General features: G+C 38.0%; 2 protein-coding genes across 3 annotated transcripts in view; one reads left to right on the top strand and one right to left on the bottom strand.

Annotated features, from left to right (window-relative positions):
• The window catches only part of HAP1 (huntingtin associated protein 1), a 34,346-nt gene extending 24,332 nt beyond the window's left edge, over window positions 1–10,014 (bottom strand). Inside the window, exons 1-3 of one of the 2 annotated variants that reach the window (XM_039354016.1) lie at window positions 9,697–10,014; window positions 1,434–1,510; window positions 978–1,094 (exon numbers count right to left, since the gene is read on the bottom strand). In XM_039354016.1, the coding sequence (XP_039209950.1) occupies window positions 978–1,094; window positions 1,434–1,510; window positions 9,697–9,835 (333 nt within the window). In that variant the 5' untranslated portion in view covers window positions 9,836–10,014. The remainder of the gene's footprint in view (window positions 1–977; window positions 1,095–1,433; window positions 1,511–9,696) is intronic. The other variant, XM_039354015.1, reaches the window with a different exon arrangement.
• Window positions 1–13,733, top strand: part of LOC120312813 (leucine-rich repeat-containing protein 37B-like) — an 89,665-nt gene extending 75,932 nt beyond the window's left edge. Inside the window, exons 15-16 of the mRNA XM_039354017.1 lie at window positions 3,714–3,803; window positions 12,522–13,733. Coding sequence (XP_039209951.1) covers window positions 3,714–3,803; window positions 12,522–12,591 — 160 coding nt within the window. The 3' untranslated portion in view covers window positions 12,592–13,733. The remainder of the gene's footprint in view (window positions 1–3,713; window positions 3,804–12,521) is intronic.
• The last annotated feature ends 1,718 nt before the right edge of the window (window positions 13,734–15,451 follow it).

Below are 15,451 nucleotides of genomic sequence, written 5' to 3'. Positions count from 1 at the left end.
TTAAGTGAACCATGCAGCTGCTAAGTGAATCCAGTTTCTCCTGTTGACTTTGCCTGTTGGGGAGATGGCAAAGAGAGATCGATGACCACAGGATGCTGCAGCTGTTGCAAATGCATGCCAGTTGCCAAGTGCCCAAATTCTGATCATGTGACCTTGGGGATGCTGCAACAGTCTAAGCGCAAGGACTGGTCATAAGTCAGCTTTTTTCAGTGCTGTTGAAACTTTGAATGGTCGGTAAATGAATGGTTGTAAAGCAAGGACTATCTGTACTCTGGCACACTCGGGAATGCATATCTTGCACCACTCCTAAACATGGCATACATTTACTTATTAAATCTATATTCCACCTTTTGTTCAGGAACACAAATTGATACAGCACATCCCTCCTTTTCCCAATTTTCCCACAATACCACAGTACTTGCAAGGCAGATTGGACTGAGAGAAGCTTCCACAGATGAGGATGGATTGGATCTTCCCAGTGCCAGTCCAACACCATATAATCCTACCTTTCCCTAAGTGGAGCAGCTCAAATGTGGTGGAACTCCAATTTTAAGAATTTCTAGCCATACATTGGGTGAGCAGCAGGTTGGAAATGGCTAATTTTGAACACTGGACTCGGGGCTTAGAAGACCCAAATTCAAATCCTTACTGACTGTGAAACCAACCAGGTGACTTTAGCCAGCTGCTTTCTCACTTTAAATCATATACAAGCTATTGTAAAGATAATTGGAGATAGTGAGAGTGAGAAGTCAACAGGCTGCCCAGATTCTAGGGAAACGGTGGAATGAGATATAAACAACAAGACAGAGAGCTATAAAACCTTAAACCATCATTCAGCTACTGTGGACATCTCAGAATCTGAATCAGCCTCAAATAACTACTGACTTGATTCTCCAAATGTCTTTTTAAAAAACAAACCCAAGATCTGTCTTATTTATTTCTTCTCTATATAAATGCAGAAAAGACATCTTCCTTACCTCTTCTTTTGCTAATTCTAGCTGTTCGTCCAAAAATTCATTGCGTTCAGACAAACTCCGATTTTGTTTGAGCAACGATTGCCCAATGCGGGCTGCTAACTCCAAATCGTGTTCCTTCTGTGAGGACAGGGAAGACAGGAGAGCAGAGTTTCACCTAATAGGCTTCCATCTCATCACACATGCTACCTGCTTTGGTTTCTATCATTATCACTTTCTCAGCAATTTTAGGTCTTTCGATGCCTGCCACTCGTAAATCAATTTCTTCTCCTCTTTGCGCCTTCCACATCCATCCTAAATCAAGACCTTCCTTGTGGAATTTTTCCTGCCCATGCCATAATTAACAGCCACAAGGATCAGGGCTAGGAAAGCCCAAAACCACCATGAGCTTGGTAACACTCTACCATGCTGCACAATGTTTTAACTTAAGATTCTGAAAGAACAATTGGTGAAAGATACCTCTTCCAGCAAAGTGGTGACCGCATCTATATCATGGTATGTTTTGGTGATCTTCTCAATTCGCTCAGAACACATTACTATGGAGAAACAAAGAAAAGGAGAACTGAACATGGTACACGTCACAGGCACAGGCACTTTGGAATGTAGATTGAGAGCCAACTATGCATGTTTCACATCATGGCTTGAGCATTTAGAAATGGATGCCACGGTGAGCATGGGCAACCAGAGGAGTCCCATTTATTGAGAAGGAAACTGGTGAGCTTGCTTTGTAGACTTCTCTTGACTTCCTATGATGATATTGCGGTTATTTTTGCTTGGTAAGGGAGGTTGATAGGAAGTGGCAACTTCTACACAAAGCACTGGACTACAACCATATACCATTTTCATTTCCTAAGTAAATTTAAATCAGGCTTTTAAAGGTGTTGGACAGTAGTACTCAGTTTCACAGTATGCAAGCTTTCTGTTTTATTTTTAAAGTTTTTTTAAAAAAATCAGAGTGTATCTTTAATGATACAAGTAGTTGCTTTAGTTCAGCAAGATTTATGTCTATAAATAAGAAACAATAAAGGAACCTGCTTAGAAATATGCATGTATTACTCAGTTTTTGGAGCCTGACCGAAGCAAATTTCAAATTGTAATAAGAGAATTTGAATTCATCTGCATTGTATATAGTAAATTAATCAATTGGAATATCAGTAAGCACTTAGCACATTTCATATCTATATCATAATAGGTAAATATTTGTTAAAAAAACAATTAAGAAAACAAAAATAGAAATTCTTAGAATGCTAAGTTTAATTCTCGCTGGAGTTCAGTATTTTTTTTTTCCTAAACTGTGGTCCACAAAGTATAGGGTTCAACAAGAAACTAAGGAGAAAAAAAAATCCATGACAATTTTCTATCACTATAGCTTTGCCCCTTGATCATTTTAATTAACGGGTTCCAAGTTCTGAAAAAGTGTAAAAAAGTTTTAGCACTGTGGTTGCATGGAACAATCGTACATTGGTCAATTCACACGTTAAGTCTTAATGGTTCACTATGCTACATAAGCCCAGCCACTGTAATTTGTAAACCATAAGCTATGGCTTAGTGTGCTATGTTAACATAGTCAATTATGTTTCATTGGAAAAAATACAATGGATGCAATGCTAAACTCAGAATGATTCACACTAAATGGGTCGTTTAGATTTTGCAGATGAGAAATTCTGAAGGCCTTTTACATAACTTGCAATATTGTGTTTGCATCTTTGCAGTGCCATCTAGTAGAATGTTAATTCAGTTCAACTATTATTACTTGGCATTCAATACTATGTTTATATTATAAATACTATAAAATTGGTATCCAGGATTATACTTATATTTCCAGTCAAAATACAGTATTTTAACAGATTTAAATATTAAAAAAATAACCCAAGGTATTTCTAGTCCCAGATTTAAAAATGTTTACTGTGGGAGTAACTGATCTATTAAATAATTTCCTGGCAAACATAAATTTTGCTTTACTCTGCTGAATAAGCATATCTGCCCAGGCAAAAGACACTTTGCCTCAAGCTGGAAAAGAAAGAATGGAAAAACACAACCAAAATAAGATAGGTTTGAAAAACACATTTGGGGAAAGGCACAGAAAGCTATGCCATGTCATCTCTGTCATTTATCCTCCAAGGACAATTGTCAGATTCAATTAAATGCTCATAAATTATCTCCCTCCCCCCCCCTCCACCTCCAGCAGGGCATTCAAAGCTCCTTAATGCAGGAACAGATTTGACTCTGTAGGAGAAACGGAGGTAATTTAATGAGGTGTAGGTACAATTCAACTAATATTTCAACATTATCAAAGGCAATAGGAACTCCCTGGTGGTTTCTAAAATGTTGAAGGAACCCCATATCTGTATTACAAATGTCCAAAATCAAGCCAATTTTTAATAATATTCAATTTATTAGCAAGTTGAAATCTCAACACAAATTCTCATAAAATAGGCTCTTGGAAAGGTGATACAAATAGAGATATATAGATACACACAGAGAGAGATGCACATTTTAGTCTCTTTTATTGGTTTCATATATGAACTTTATTTAGAAGCTAGAAATATTGGGAAGCTTTTATGCATTTATACTAAGCCATAGTGACGATTTGATGTATGAATCCATCCCAAGAAAGAATTTTTGGGGCTACAATCTACAATTTGGTTTGCAAATTCTGACTCCCTGTAAAACGGCTTATTTCTATAGTTCTGAGTCAAAATACTATTAAGGCTTTTGCATTCTCCATATTTCTAACAGATATTGGCAGAAGAAAGAGAAAACAAATCAAGAATTGGAAGAAGAAACCATGGTTATTTGGCTCATTTGCAAATCTATGTTGGACGTGTGGTAAGCACAACTTTAAAATCAAACTTTTGGTTCATCTCATTCACTATTAATGGCATAGGTTGGCATCATTTCTCCAAACAGAAATCTTTCCTGGTAATACCTGAAGAAGCTATGGACTAAACATAAGCAATAATCTAATAATCTCTACGTTTCAGTTTATTTTAGCCTTTAAAAAAAAGCAACAACATTGCCATTAGCCTGGGCTGAAAAGGTTTGTCTAATTCTTCAACATGTTCAAGCAGAATTTTCTAAGACTGACATATGGTCCTTTCAAATGCTCAATTCTGGCATTGATATTCTGGAAAAAAAATGACCTGAAACTTCAGTTTTCACGTGGAATACCCTTCAAGTCAGGAAATATCACAGAGCCAAGGCTCTTGGGATTTACCTATTTAGCTATAACCTAAATAAGATCTCCCCTCCCCATGGCCAAATCCAGGGCTGGTTAATAGATTAGAAAGGATAGCTTATTATCTGTAGACATAAATCTGCTTCTTAAAGGTAAATAAGCCCATTAGGGTACAGCACTGGATTACAGATAGGACAGGATGTAATCCTACCAGAACTTAATTTCCCTCTATTACAGAGTCTAAACTGCTAGACACATCCTATGGAGACTCTTTCCCCATGAAAACTGCATGGAGGGTGGGCTGAGCAGCAGACCTTACTCACTGTAGCTCCTGTGCTCTGACCCAGTTCCTCCTGGAGGGAGTTTCCTCCTTTCATTCTGCAAGGCAGTTAAAACTATAGTATTCCAATGTTCATTCAGCTCAATTATAGCCATTCATCTGGATGGTATTGCATTGATGTTCTCATCTATTATTATGTCCATTTTGCTTTGCTGTTTGCTACCTAGATGCTTACGGTAATTGATAGCAGTTTATTAATATAGCAAAATAAAAATGTTCCTTATTTGATGAACAGTAAGTGGATTAATAGAGCAATAATGACATTCAATCTTATTATGCTGTTCCCGGAGGTGGATGCAGAGCCAAGTAAAGTGGTTATGATTTCCAATCCTAGAGAACATCCTGTCCTATCTGTCCACTTGCTATTCTAACAAACCAGCTAATCCTTCTTCCCTTTCTGCTTGCATGCTGATTGGCACAATCTTGCTATACAGAGACATCATGACACTCCCCCAGCTTGTGTGTGTATGGACCTCCCCCTCGCTCCATAGGGGATCTATATGGCATACCAGCATCCAAAGGAGCCACAATTGGAAATAATTAGAGCATGAAAGTTTTCCAGCAAAGTATAGATAAACAAAGCAGCTATGCAAATTTTAAAGGCTTTCTTTGCCTGGCTATTCCATGCATAGCATCTGTCTAACATGGGAACGCTCCTATTGTTCTCTTTGTCTCTGCCCCAGAAGTTCAGAACAAGGGAGGCAGTTCAATCTTTTCTAATTCAGACAAGGCCATAAGTTCAGTCTGGAAATAAAAATGGTGGTGGTGGTGGTGGTGATTGCTAGATTAATTAAATCAATGTTTCTGTCTCAATGTCTTGCAAATTAATAACTACTTTATAGGGTGTTTCTTGTCCTTTTTCTATAGCATTGGGTAATTGAGACTAAGGATAAATAAATACTATGGACAGGAGTCACACTGAATTCAGTGAAAATGCTACATCAAAAGTCTATAGAAACAGGTTATAAATATGCTTTTAATTCCTTACTTTCCTGCTCCATTCTCATGGAAGAAGATACCGGTAGTTTACATGCTGTTAATATATGCTGCTCATTTTACATAGTTTCAGATCATGCTATTTCAATAACAAAATAAGCAGATAATTTATTATGGCCTTGCTGTATCTGGCCAAAGAGTATGGACCAACCTCCCAGAATTCCTCAGCCAGTTTGAATATTGCTCAGAAATTTGGGAGTAGAGGTCCACAGGAAACCTAAGCCATGGGAACTTTGATTTACTATATACCAAACTTCCCCAAACAAGTATTCTTTCTGTTGGAAACTCTTAGAATTTCTAGCCAGCATGATAAATCTCACCACATACCAAGAGTACTAGGTTGGGGAAGGCTGCTTTAAGTAATCCTTGGGATTCCTGTTATTTGGCAATAAAAGAGGCATGATCTCACAAATCAAGGAACACCATTTTGTAAAATGTTCCATCCCTGGACAACATTGCTCTCTCAACTTAGGGAGAAATGTATCTTTAGTTGAAACCTTAAATCTGTAAAATGAAGTCATGTTTCAGGACAGAATTAGGCATTTAGCATTCCTTCTCAAAACTTCACCAAAAAAGCAATACCCAAAAGTTGACATTTCAGGTAGTCCTCAATTTACAACAGGTCATTTAGTGTCTGTTCAAAATTACAACAGCACTGAAAAAATATAACTCTTCTTCACACTTACAACTGTTGTAGCATCCCTGTAATCATGTGGTCAATATTCAGACACTTGTCAAGTGACTCACATTTATGAAGGCTGCAGTGTCCCAGGATCATGTGATCACCTTTTGCAACCTTCTGACAAGCAAAGTCATTGGGGAAACCAGATTCACTTAACAACGGTGGCAACAAAAATCATAAAATTAGGCAAAAAATTCACTTAACAACTGTCTCGCTTAGCAATAAAAATTTGGGCTCAATTGTCATAAGTTGAGGACTACCTATATTTCACCCAAAACATGTAACATGCAACAGGATGTAACAGTATGTGAGAATGGCTTTGAGAAACAGAAGAGTCACAAACTAGACAAAGGTCAGACAAGAGGCAGCTGAGCCCACAAAAGGAATGGTCATATGGCAAACTTCTTAGTTTCTTGGACTATAAAGTTGAGGGGAAGATATGTACTTTTATATTTTTTAAGATTTTTTTTTTAATGTGATCTTATAATAAAGAGTTGGAACTCCTCAGTGTGTTTCTTGTCTGGACTAGAAGGCCCCAAGATGGTAGGACAAACCAAAGCAAAGCATCTTTAGTTCAAATTCATGGTGACCTGGGAGAAAAATGACTCTATGTCCCTGTATTTTATAGCAGTAAAGCTATTGAATCTTTCTCAAATGAGTTTATCATAACAATTCATGAATAGTTCACGGATTCTTCAGAAGAATGAACTTTTAAAATTCTTTACTCTTAGATTACATTCGCTGCAAATGAGATAAGGGAATCTCTCAGAAAGTACAAAAGTACACTTTTTATAGTCAGTTAACCCAAATCTTAGCCTATTAAGCAGCATCAGGTTTCTTGGACATAAAAGTTTGGACTAAGAGGAAAAAAAGCTACAGAAGATGGGACGTTGACTTAAGGTTTGGTGGACATTTCTGATTAGCCTTCCGAATGCATTGTTCTCCAGATGTGCTGATCTAAATTTCCTATCACCTCCAACCACTAAGGCCATAAGCCATGTTACCAAAGGCATTATTAGACCTTATGATACCTTATTAGATATCCCCATGAAAAGTAAAATATTAAATCTATAGTATTTTTGCATTTTTTTACTACAGGAATAACTAAAACAGCTCCCCACAAACAAAAGTAATCATTTTTAAAGCCATTCTAATAACCTATGATTAAGGCCAGATAACAAAAACATTCAATTATAACTTTGATATGATAGTTTAACAAAATTAAGATAACTATACAAGATTTCTGCTTTGATGGTAAAAGAACATTGCAATAACCTGCTTAACAAGAAAGAACCTTGAGAGAAGCAACCAGGTGAGCAGCTATAATTTCCCTCTTTTACTCCGTAGGTGAGTAAAATAGTAAAATAGTAAATAGAAGGAAAAGCTTGCTAGGAGATAGTATCATCTCTGGGTTTATTTGTAAGATAGTTCCACTTTGCTCGGTAGACCTTAACCTACCAGATTATCCTCAAGCCCCATAGCGGAATCAATGGAGCTTTATTCCACATATGAATAGATGACCACTTCAGGGGCTGCATAATAGTTAGGAAGTCAAGTACCTTGTGGAGTATTTCTTAAAATGGAAAGGTTATACTCTACTTTCTTAAAGGATCATAGAACATACAGTACAGCCTGCAGGAGGATGGTCAGCATTCAAAGGCCAAAATATCACCACGTAATAAATGTATCAATGAACCATTTTAGTTGGAAAGTCATTGGAGCTTTTAGTTGTATTGCCTGTTATCATAAAGAAGCAGAGAAACATCTAGGAGCAACTAATACTATGGTAAATAACCAAAAGTTTAATATATGGATTCATTCCTATGAACTAAAAGCTTCATAATACACAGCAAAAGCAAAAAAAAACCTCAACAACAACCCACATTGAAAAAGAAAAACTGCAGGCAGCCAATTTATATAATGCACATATAATGCACATTGTAGATTCATTGCAAACATCACTGGGGGTCACACATAAATCTCAACCTTTAAAATGGTCCAAATTGGAAGAAAAACCATTCAAATTTAAAGGAAAATGAAAAATGTGCTTCAACCTTGATTGCACTTAAGTTAGAGGGAATTTTGTACAAGATTAGCTTTTGCACATTTTAATGATTTCTGTGTTTCCATCTGCTCTCAAGTTAGATGAGCACATATGAAAAAAACGACATTACATCCCCTCTTCCTTTTGTCTAGGAGAATTCCTCCAATAATTGCCAAGGAAGTTTACTGTATTTATTACTCAGCTTTCTCTAATATCTTTTCCAACTGAAATGATTAGAACCTGCCCTATTACTCTACATTGTACTTGCTGTCAGTAACATTAAAATGATCTCCTTCTCACACACATGCCTACTAATCTAATTTTTAAGATCTTGGGCTTATTTCCAATATCATTATTTCCCATTTTATTTTGAAAGATTAAAAAAACAGTTTGAAAACAGGAGGTTCATAGAATTTGAATGAAACAGTCAAGAGATGGGAATCTGAGGTTGTTTCTTCCCTGCACCTGTTGAAATAGGACTTATAAGATTCTGATAAGTAGCTTCAAACAGAGGGAAAGAAACAGTAACAAACATCACTTTCCTAATTTTTTTAACTACAATTCTCACCATCTCTAACCAATCTTATGCAGATTTGGTTAAAGCAACAGAGTTGGGAGTTAGATTTTTCAACTAAACAGGTTGATTTTTTAAAATTATGTCCATGGCAAACAAAAACAAAATATTAACATTTTGGAAGTAAACTGATAGGGAAAGTAGCAATCTGCAGATCTATACACATTGGGCAATCAAAACTAGAAGGGCAAATCCAAGGGAAACAAGCTGGCAATCTCCTATAAAGGAAGATAGGCAGGCAGGCAGGCAGCTTCATCTAGAGTTTGTTCTGCAACTTGGTTATGAAGAACAAACTGGGTTTTGTTTTAGCTCACACCTACCTTTTTTTCTGGACCATTCATAGCATTTCACCAACAGATGTGGACTGGCCCCAAGACTAGACATATTGCAGGCTGGGGATGATGGAAATTCTGATACACTTGAATAACTTTACTGAAAGGAAAATTTCTAGAACAGTTTTTCAGACTGCAGCAATTTTAGGATGTATGGATGTCATTTCCCAGAGTTCCCCAGACAGCATACTGACTAGAGAATTGTGAAAGCTGCCATCTACAAATCTTAAATTTGCTTGCTGGAAGTTCTGGGAGCTGAATTCCATAGACTTTAAAGTTACCGAGATTGAAAAACACCAGTCTAGAGCAGGGGTTCTCAACCTTGGCCACTTTAAGACTTGTGGACTTCCACAAGTTGAAGTCCACAAGTCTTAAAGTGGCCAAGGTTGAGAACCCCTGCTCTAGAGTCTAAATCCACCTTCCAAGCACTGAACTTTTGTCAAGAGATACAGTTAGAAAAACAAAAAGGTACAGATCGGCAGAAGCTTTTCTCATGACAGGCAAAGGGCGTGAGAAGGCTGAAGGTCCAAGCCGAACAGAATCCCTCGCTCTGGTCCCCTTCCTCCTCCTCCTCACCTTCCTCCAATTCCTGGGGTAAGAGCTCCTCGTTACCGCTCAGGTCGCTGTTCTCCTTGACTTCGTCGCAAGTAGCGGGGCTGACCCAGAATTCCATTCCGGGCGAGCCCAGAAAAGCCTCTGCCTCGGTAGGCAACATTAACTTTTCAGGTCCAAGGATCCGGTCCCTTGGATCGTTCACCTTGGGAGAGGAGGAACAGGCGAAGCCAAGCAGACGCCCATCAGCTGCGTCAGAGAGATGCTCGTTTTGCCCACCTCACTTTCCTCCAGCAACGCTAATTTGCATTGCAGGCTTTCCTTGTCCTACCAACACCCTATATACATTTATAGAATGAGGTCCACCTGCTTGGGAAGAATCCATTTTCCGGGGTAAGACGGGGGAACGGAGGAGGTGGGGGTAAAAGTTGCTGAATATCTTGATTCCACAATGGTCAAGAAAAAGAAAGGAAGAGTTGAAGATAAAAGGATTTTATAGGAAGATCGAATGCTAGGATTGGGTAGTAGAGCTGAAATGGATATAGCAAAGGTGTTGTGGGTGAGGAAATAAATTAGCCTCCTCCTATTGTTATGTAGCATAGTGGTCCATCCCAGCTCCGGGATTCTGCAGTATTTTTGAATGGGAGGGTGGGCTAGTATGACTTCAGCCATTTCTTAAATGCGTTGTTCTTTCTTAACGTTAAGCCTGACAAATTAGCATTTCCTTTAAAAAAAACAAAAACAAAAACTGACTAGCATGGATCATTCGCAGAGTAGCTTGGGGGAAAATTAGGAAGTATGCTACTAAAAGCCAAAAGTTAATTAACTCGCCTCTACGGATGAATGAAAGGTGTAAAAATTTCCCTTGAGGGGTAAGTGTGGGTTGTTGTTTTTTAAGAAAACCAAGAAAATACAGCAACCTCATAATGTTTCTCTAATCCCATAACGTCTAGCAGTTAAGACGTTCCGGGGAATATGAACAATGTTTAAAGATAGCTGCAAATAAATTAAATTTTAACAATGGAACGACGTTTTGATAAAAAAAGTATTTTATTAACAAAAGGCAAGGCACAGTGAGCCCAACCAATGTTTGCCATATACAGGATGTGCCAGGTTTTGAGAGGGCTATAAATACAGTAATTGGGACACACTGGTAAAATCTTTTGCACATACTGGACAAAGCATAATGTAAAGTGCAGAGACTGAAAACCCTTATGTGGTGGTCTAAAATCCAATCCATCATGAAGTTCAGATCAATTTAATCAAACTTACTCATTTTAGGAATTTGCACAGGGAACTTTTCTAAGAACTGAGTCTCTAAAATCATATCTTTTACTACAGATGCCTAACTTTAATTTGGATTTTATGATTTATTGTAGATTGCTGGTATACTAAACAAATAAATAATCAGAGTTTTCTTTCTCATCCTCCTGCCTTGAATATCCCATCCAAAGCCCACTCTTCCCAGCTTTGGTTTCTTGTTCCACAATTAGACTGCTTTGGGGTTAGAGCAGTGTTTCTCAACCTTGACAATTTTAAGGCATGTGGATTTCAACTGGGAGTTGAAGTCCATATGCCTTAAAATTGTCAAGGTTGAGAAACACTGGGTTAGCGACTCTCAGCAGGATACTCTGAAAGATATGAGACTGATTATAATCCAGAGATGTATTGTTGTGAGCTGGCTTTAGAAGTAATAAGGAAAATTCTGTATAGCTGTCAACTCTACAAATTAGACCAGACTAAGAAACAAATGCCATGTAGCTCAGGATTACTTTTATTGTAAACAGCTATAGTAACAGAATTGGTGCTGTGAACTATGAAGAAGCTCGTCGAAGATGTTTTCTCAGATTAGTTTCTTGGCTCAGGCTTAAGACTGCTTATTTGACTGTTTCCTTCATTTTGTCCTTGGAGGCCATTTTCTCTGCCCTCTATCATAGCAGATATTGCTGGCCTTCTGAAGTTCTGTTTTGGTCCTTCCATTATCAAAATCTGAATACCCCACCAAAAGCTCTCAAGACAATCCAAGAGAAGGTTTACGGTACACTGCGATTTCCATATTTCCACATTCTAGTCCTCCCTGGACATTTTTATGAATTGGAAGCCTGCGAGCAAAATTACAAATTTGGCTCCATCATTTAGCATGTATTATGTAATTTTTTTATCCACTGTTGTCAATGGCCTAATAAATAGGAAAATGCAAAAAAGTCACCCCATGCCATGGAATGACAAAAAGTACAAAATGGGAATGGCAAGCATCCAGTAGCTGATGCAGCTCAAAGAAGAGAGAGAACAATGAGTGGCAATAAAAACTGAGTTAGTCTAATATTAAGCCATTTTTTTAAAATTTTTAGTCATAAGGATGGAGGCTGGATCCAATTTTGACTGTAGCAATTCTGATCACAATTACTCATCCTGACCAAAATGCCAGGCTGAACTGAGGCCCTAACATATTGAAGGGACCAAAGTTTGGGAAAGACTACAGATACAAACACAGGCTTTCCTAGAACAGTAGGTGGTGACCCTTTGAGAGCTGTATGCAACGAAATTTCATTTTGATGTATGCCAAGTGGTGTACATTCAAAGTGACAATAAAGTTGTTGTTATTATTATTATTATTATATCTAGTGAAAGCATTAAAAAGCAGGTAGTCAGAACTCCTACAAAAGAATAGACATCAGTCTACCACCTTCCCCTAGAAATCCTTATATAGACTTTATATACAAAGAGGTCCCACATGTAGAAATCATGAAGTCAGGTGTTGATCAGGGTTTTGTTGAGGATTTAATAAGAATTCTGACATACTATGTTGTTATAAGTAAGGACTTTTTTTAATTTTTACTTTAATGCAGGCTCAAATTGTTTGAAGACCTAGTTTCCTGGAGAAATATAATGCTGGAAGAGTGGAAAGAAAGAGAATGACCAGCAGCAAGGTGGATGGATGCACCATGGGAAGACCTGAAGGTAGGGTCAGATGATCATGGAAAAGATGGCTAGAGGTAGTATCTGTTATTAAGAGCTCCCTTTAAGTCAGTGGTTCTCAACCTTTTTATACAGTGACCCCGGACATAAGCAGGCGGCGCGCATGCACGCCGGTGCCCCCTGCGTGGTGCGCACGCGCCGGCGCCCCATGCACCACCCCCTGCGTGGCGTGCATGCACGGCGGCGCCCCCTGCGCCGGCTGACAAAAAAATGGCAGATTGCGTTGTTTGGCGACCCCCGTGAAATGGTCGATCGACCCCAAATGGGGTCGCGACCCACAGGTTGAGAACCACTGCTTTAAGTCTACTTTTAACTTTTAACTAGCTCTTTTGCTTTTACTTAACCCCATTTCATTTTATTTTCATTTCTTGTATTCATTTTCTGTTGGACAATTGTATTTTTACTATTTTTATTGGAAACCGGTATTTTTATTATCTCTGTAATGGCAAAAAAAAAAAATACTCAACATTCTGCTTCCCAGACTTCACTCAAGCCTACTAAACTGCTTAAAGTTGACATCTAAAAAGTAAACAGCCACTTGACAGCAAGTAACCAAACCTCTCCTACTTTTTCTGATAGCCTCTGAAACAAATATGATCCTCTGGAGTGGGATCTACAAGATCCCAACTTTAGCACTCCTGGAGCACAGAGGAACTGCCAGAAGACTAGAAAAGGGCTGATGTGATTCTAATCTTCAAAAAGGAGAAAAGCTACAGACCAATCAGCTTGACATTATTACCTGGGAAAATCCTGGAAAAGATAACCAAACAACAGATTTATGATCACCTAGAAATGAACAAGGTGATTACTAGAAGCCAGCATAAGTTTATTAAAAACAGGCCATGTCAAACAAGCTTTATTACCTTCTTTGATAAAGTAATTAAAGTTAAGAACTCCTGCCTTTGGCAGAGAGTTGGACTAATTGATCTCCAAGATCCCTTCCAGCCGTACAGTTCTATATCTTTCTGCCTCAATCTCTGAGGAACCTTGCTCTTCTCAGATTGTCCAGCTGATAGAAGGCTTATGCAACAAGGGAATCCCAACTGCCCAATAATGCCTGCTTTGAGAAACCATCTGCAGGTTCTTCCTCTTTTTCAACATGTAATATGGACATGGAAAAGAACAACAAAGTGTATGAGAAGTTTCCATTTTACTCCCCCCACTCCCTGATAAAACATCATAAGATACAGAAAATGTAAGTAACAGAAATAAAATAGAATTCAATAAACAAGAGGAAGTAAGACGCATTCCAAATCTTGGTGAATTACCATCCAAGGATGGTCTTGGAGTAGCTCTGAGTTATAAGGAAGAGATCACCCTTAGCTCAATGTTTCTAATAATAGATTTAACTCCCAACTCATCAGCAAGGGTTAAGGTTCATGAAGTCATTCAAAACTGGCTAAGGAGAGAAGCTGAAGCAAGACATCATCCTACTACTCACCTAAAAGTAAGCTATCCCTCCTGGACTCTGATGTTATTCTGCCAAATTGCAAAAGTACTCCACCCAAATTGCTGCTCATCTCAAAATCTACTACAGCTTACAAACAGCAAGGCAGAGATAAAGGTAGACAAATTTCAGTATGATTTGTTTTGACACTGAAGGAATTTTGGATAACATCAGTCCCATTCAAAAAACCCATGTCCTTCAATTCAAAATTCCAATTCCTTCCCAATCATCTCCACTAATATTACATTACTTAGTTCTATCCAGTTACTGATTTGAAATATCACTGGCTTGAAAAATAGGGTAATGAATGGGGACCCAATGGAGTTCTTGTCTAATTTTGACCTCATAGCATTCCAAGAGACATGTTTTACCACAAATAAGGAAAAGATTCAATTACCAGGCTTTAGATCCTGTTCTAATGCTTCAAGGAAATAGACTAAAGGCAAGAAGGGGAGACTACACTTGCCAAGGCACAGCTGGGTTGGCAAGGGCAGGAATTGGTCTTTGGAGATGACTTTCCCCAACATTTAGCTGTAGAATTTCTGAAAGAGTTCTACTGAACATCTACCACCACACTTCCTACTTTCTGCTAATATCACCCAAAGCTACTGCCAGGGTTGGTACCTTTTTAGAAGATTTTGTATGCCTGGGTGCTGTCTCTGAGGATTATCTTATAATTGATCCATCATGGCTCTCTAGAGACTCTAAAAGAAATACCTCAGGCTCAGAACTTGTTTCCTTAATTTATAAGTGTAATCTTCCATACTTTAGAAGGTAAAGCACCTAATTTTATGTATCCTTTTAAATATTATTCAGGAAACTATGGCAGTGTTTTAGATTGCATGTATGTTGCATAAAACAATACTGGGTTTGTTCTGACATCCAGGCTCACATGAGGGCGGGTAGCAATGATGACCAAACAGTCCATTTCTAAGGCAGATCTGATCCTAGTTATGCTTCACTAGAGGCGACTAGCTAATCTTAAAGTAAGGTGGAATAGAAAGCTCAGTTAGGCTAAGGTTGATGCTAAGGTTATATCCATCTTGCTGAATTCAGAACAGGTCCAAACTCAGAGAAACTCAATTTCCTCCTCTATCCAAGGTGCAGATAAAATCCTGACCCATTACACTGATTTATGATTAAAAAGTTTTCAGTGAAAAACACAAATATCAAACCAGAAACAAACAGCAAGTAAATTCAAATTGGTTTGATTCTGTTTACATATCAGAAAGTTACTGCTGGCAGCAATATGCCAGACTCAGGACCTTAACATTAAAAAAACCCACACTAAAAATTTAAAAATAAGATGTGATTACAAAAAACTGATAGCTTGGAATTATGGCTAAAATGTAT

Source organism: Crotalus tigris, unplaced genomic scaffold (genome assembly GCF_016545835.1).
Source record: "Crotalus tigris isolate CLP2741 ecotype Arizona unplaced genomic scaffold, ASM1654583v1 scf7180000018544.1747854, whole genome shotgun sequence".
NCBI classification, from domain to species: domain Eukaryota; kingdom Metazoa; phylum Chordata; class Lepidosauria; order Squamata; family Viperidae; genus Crotalus; species Crotalus tigris.
The sequence above is the reverse complement of the archived record's forward strand: the minus strand, read 5'-3'. Positions and strand labels throughout refer to the sequence as shown.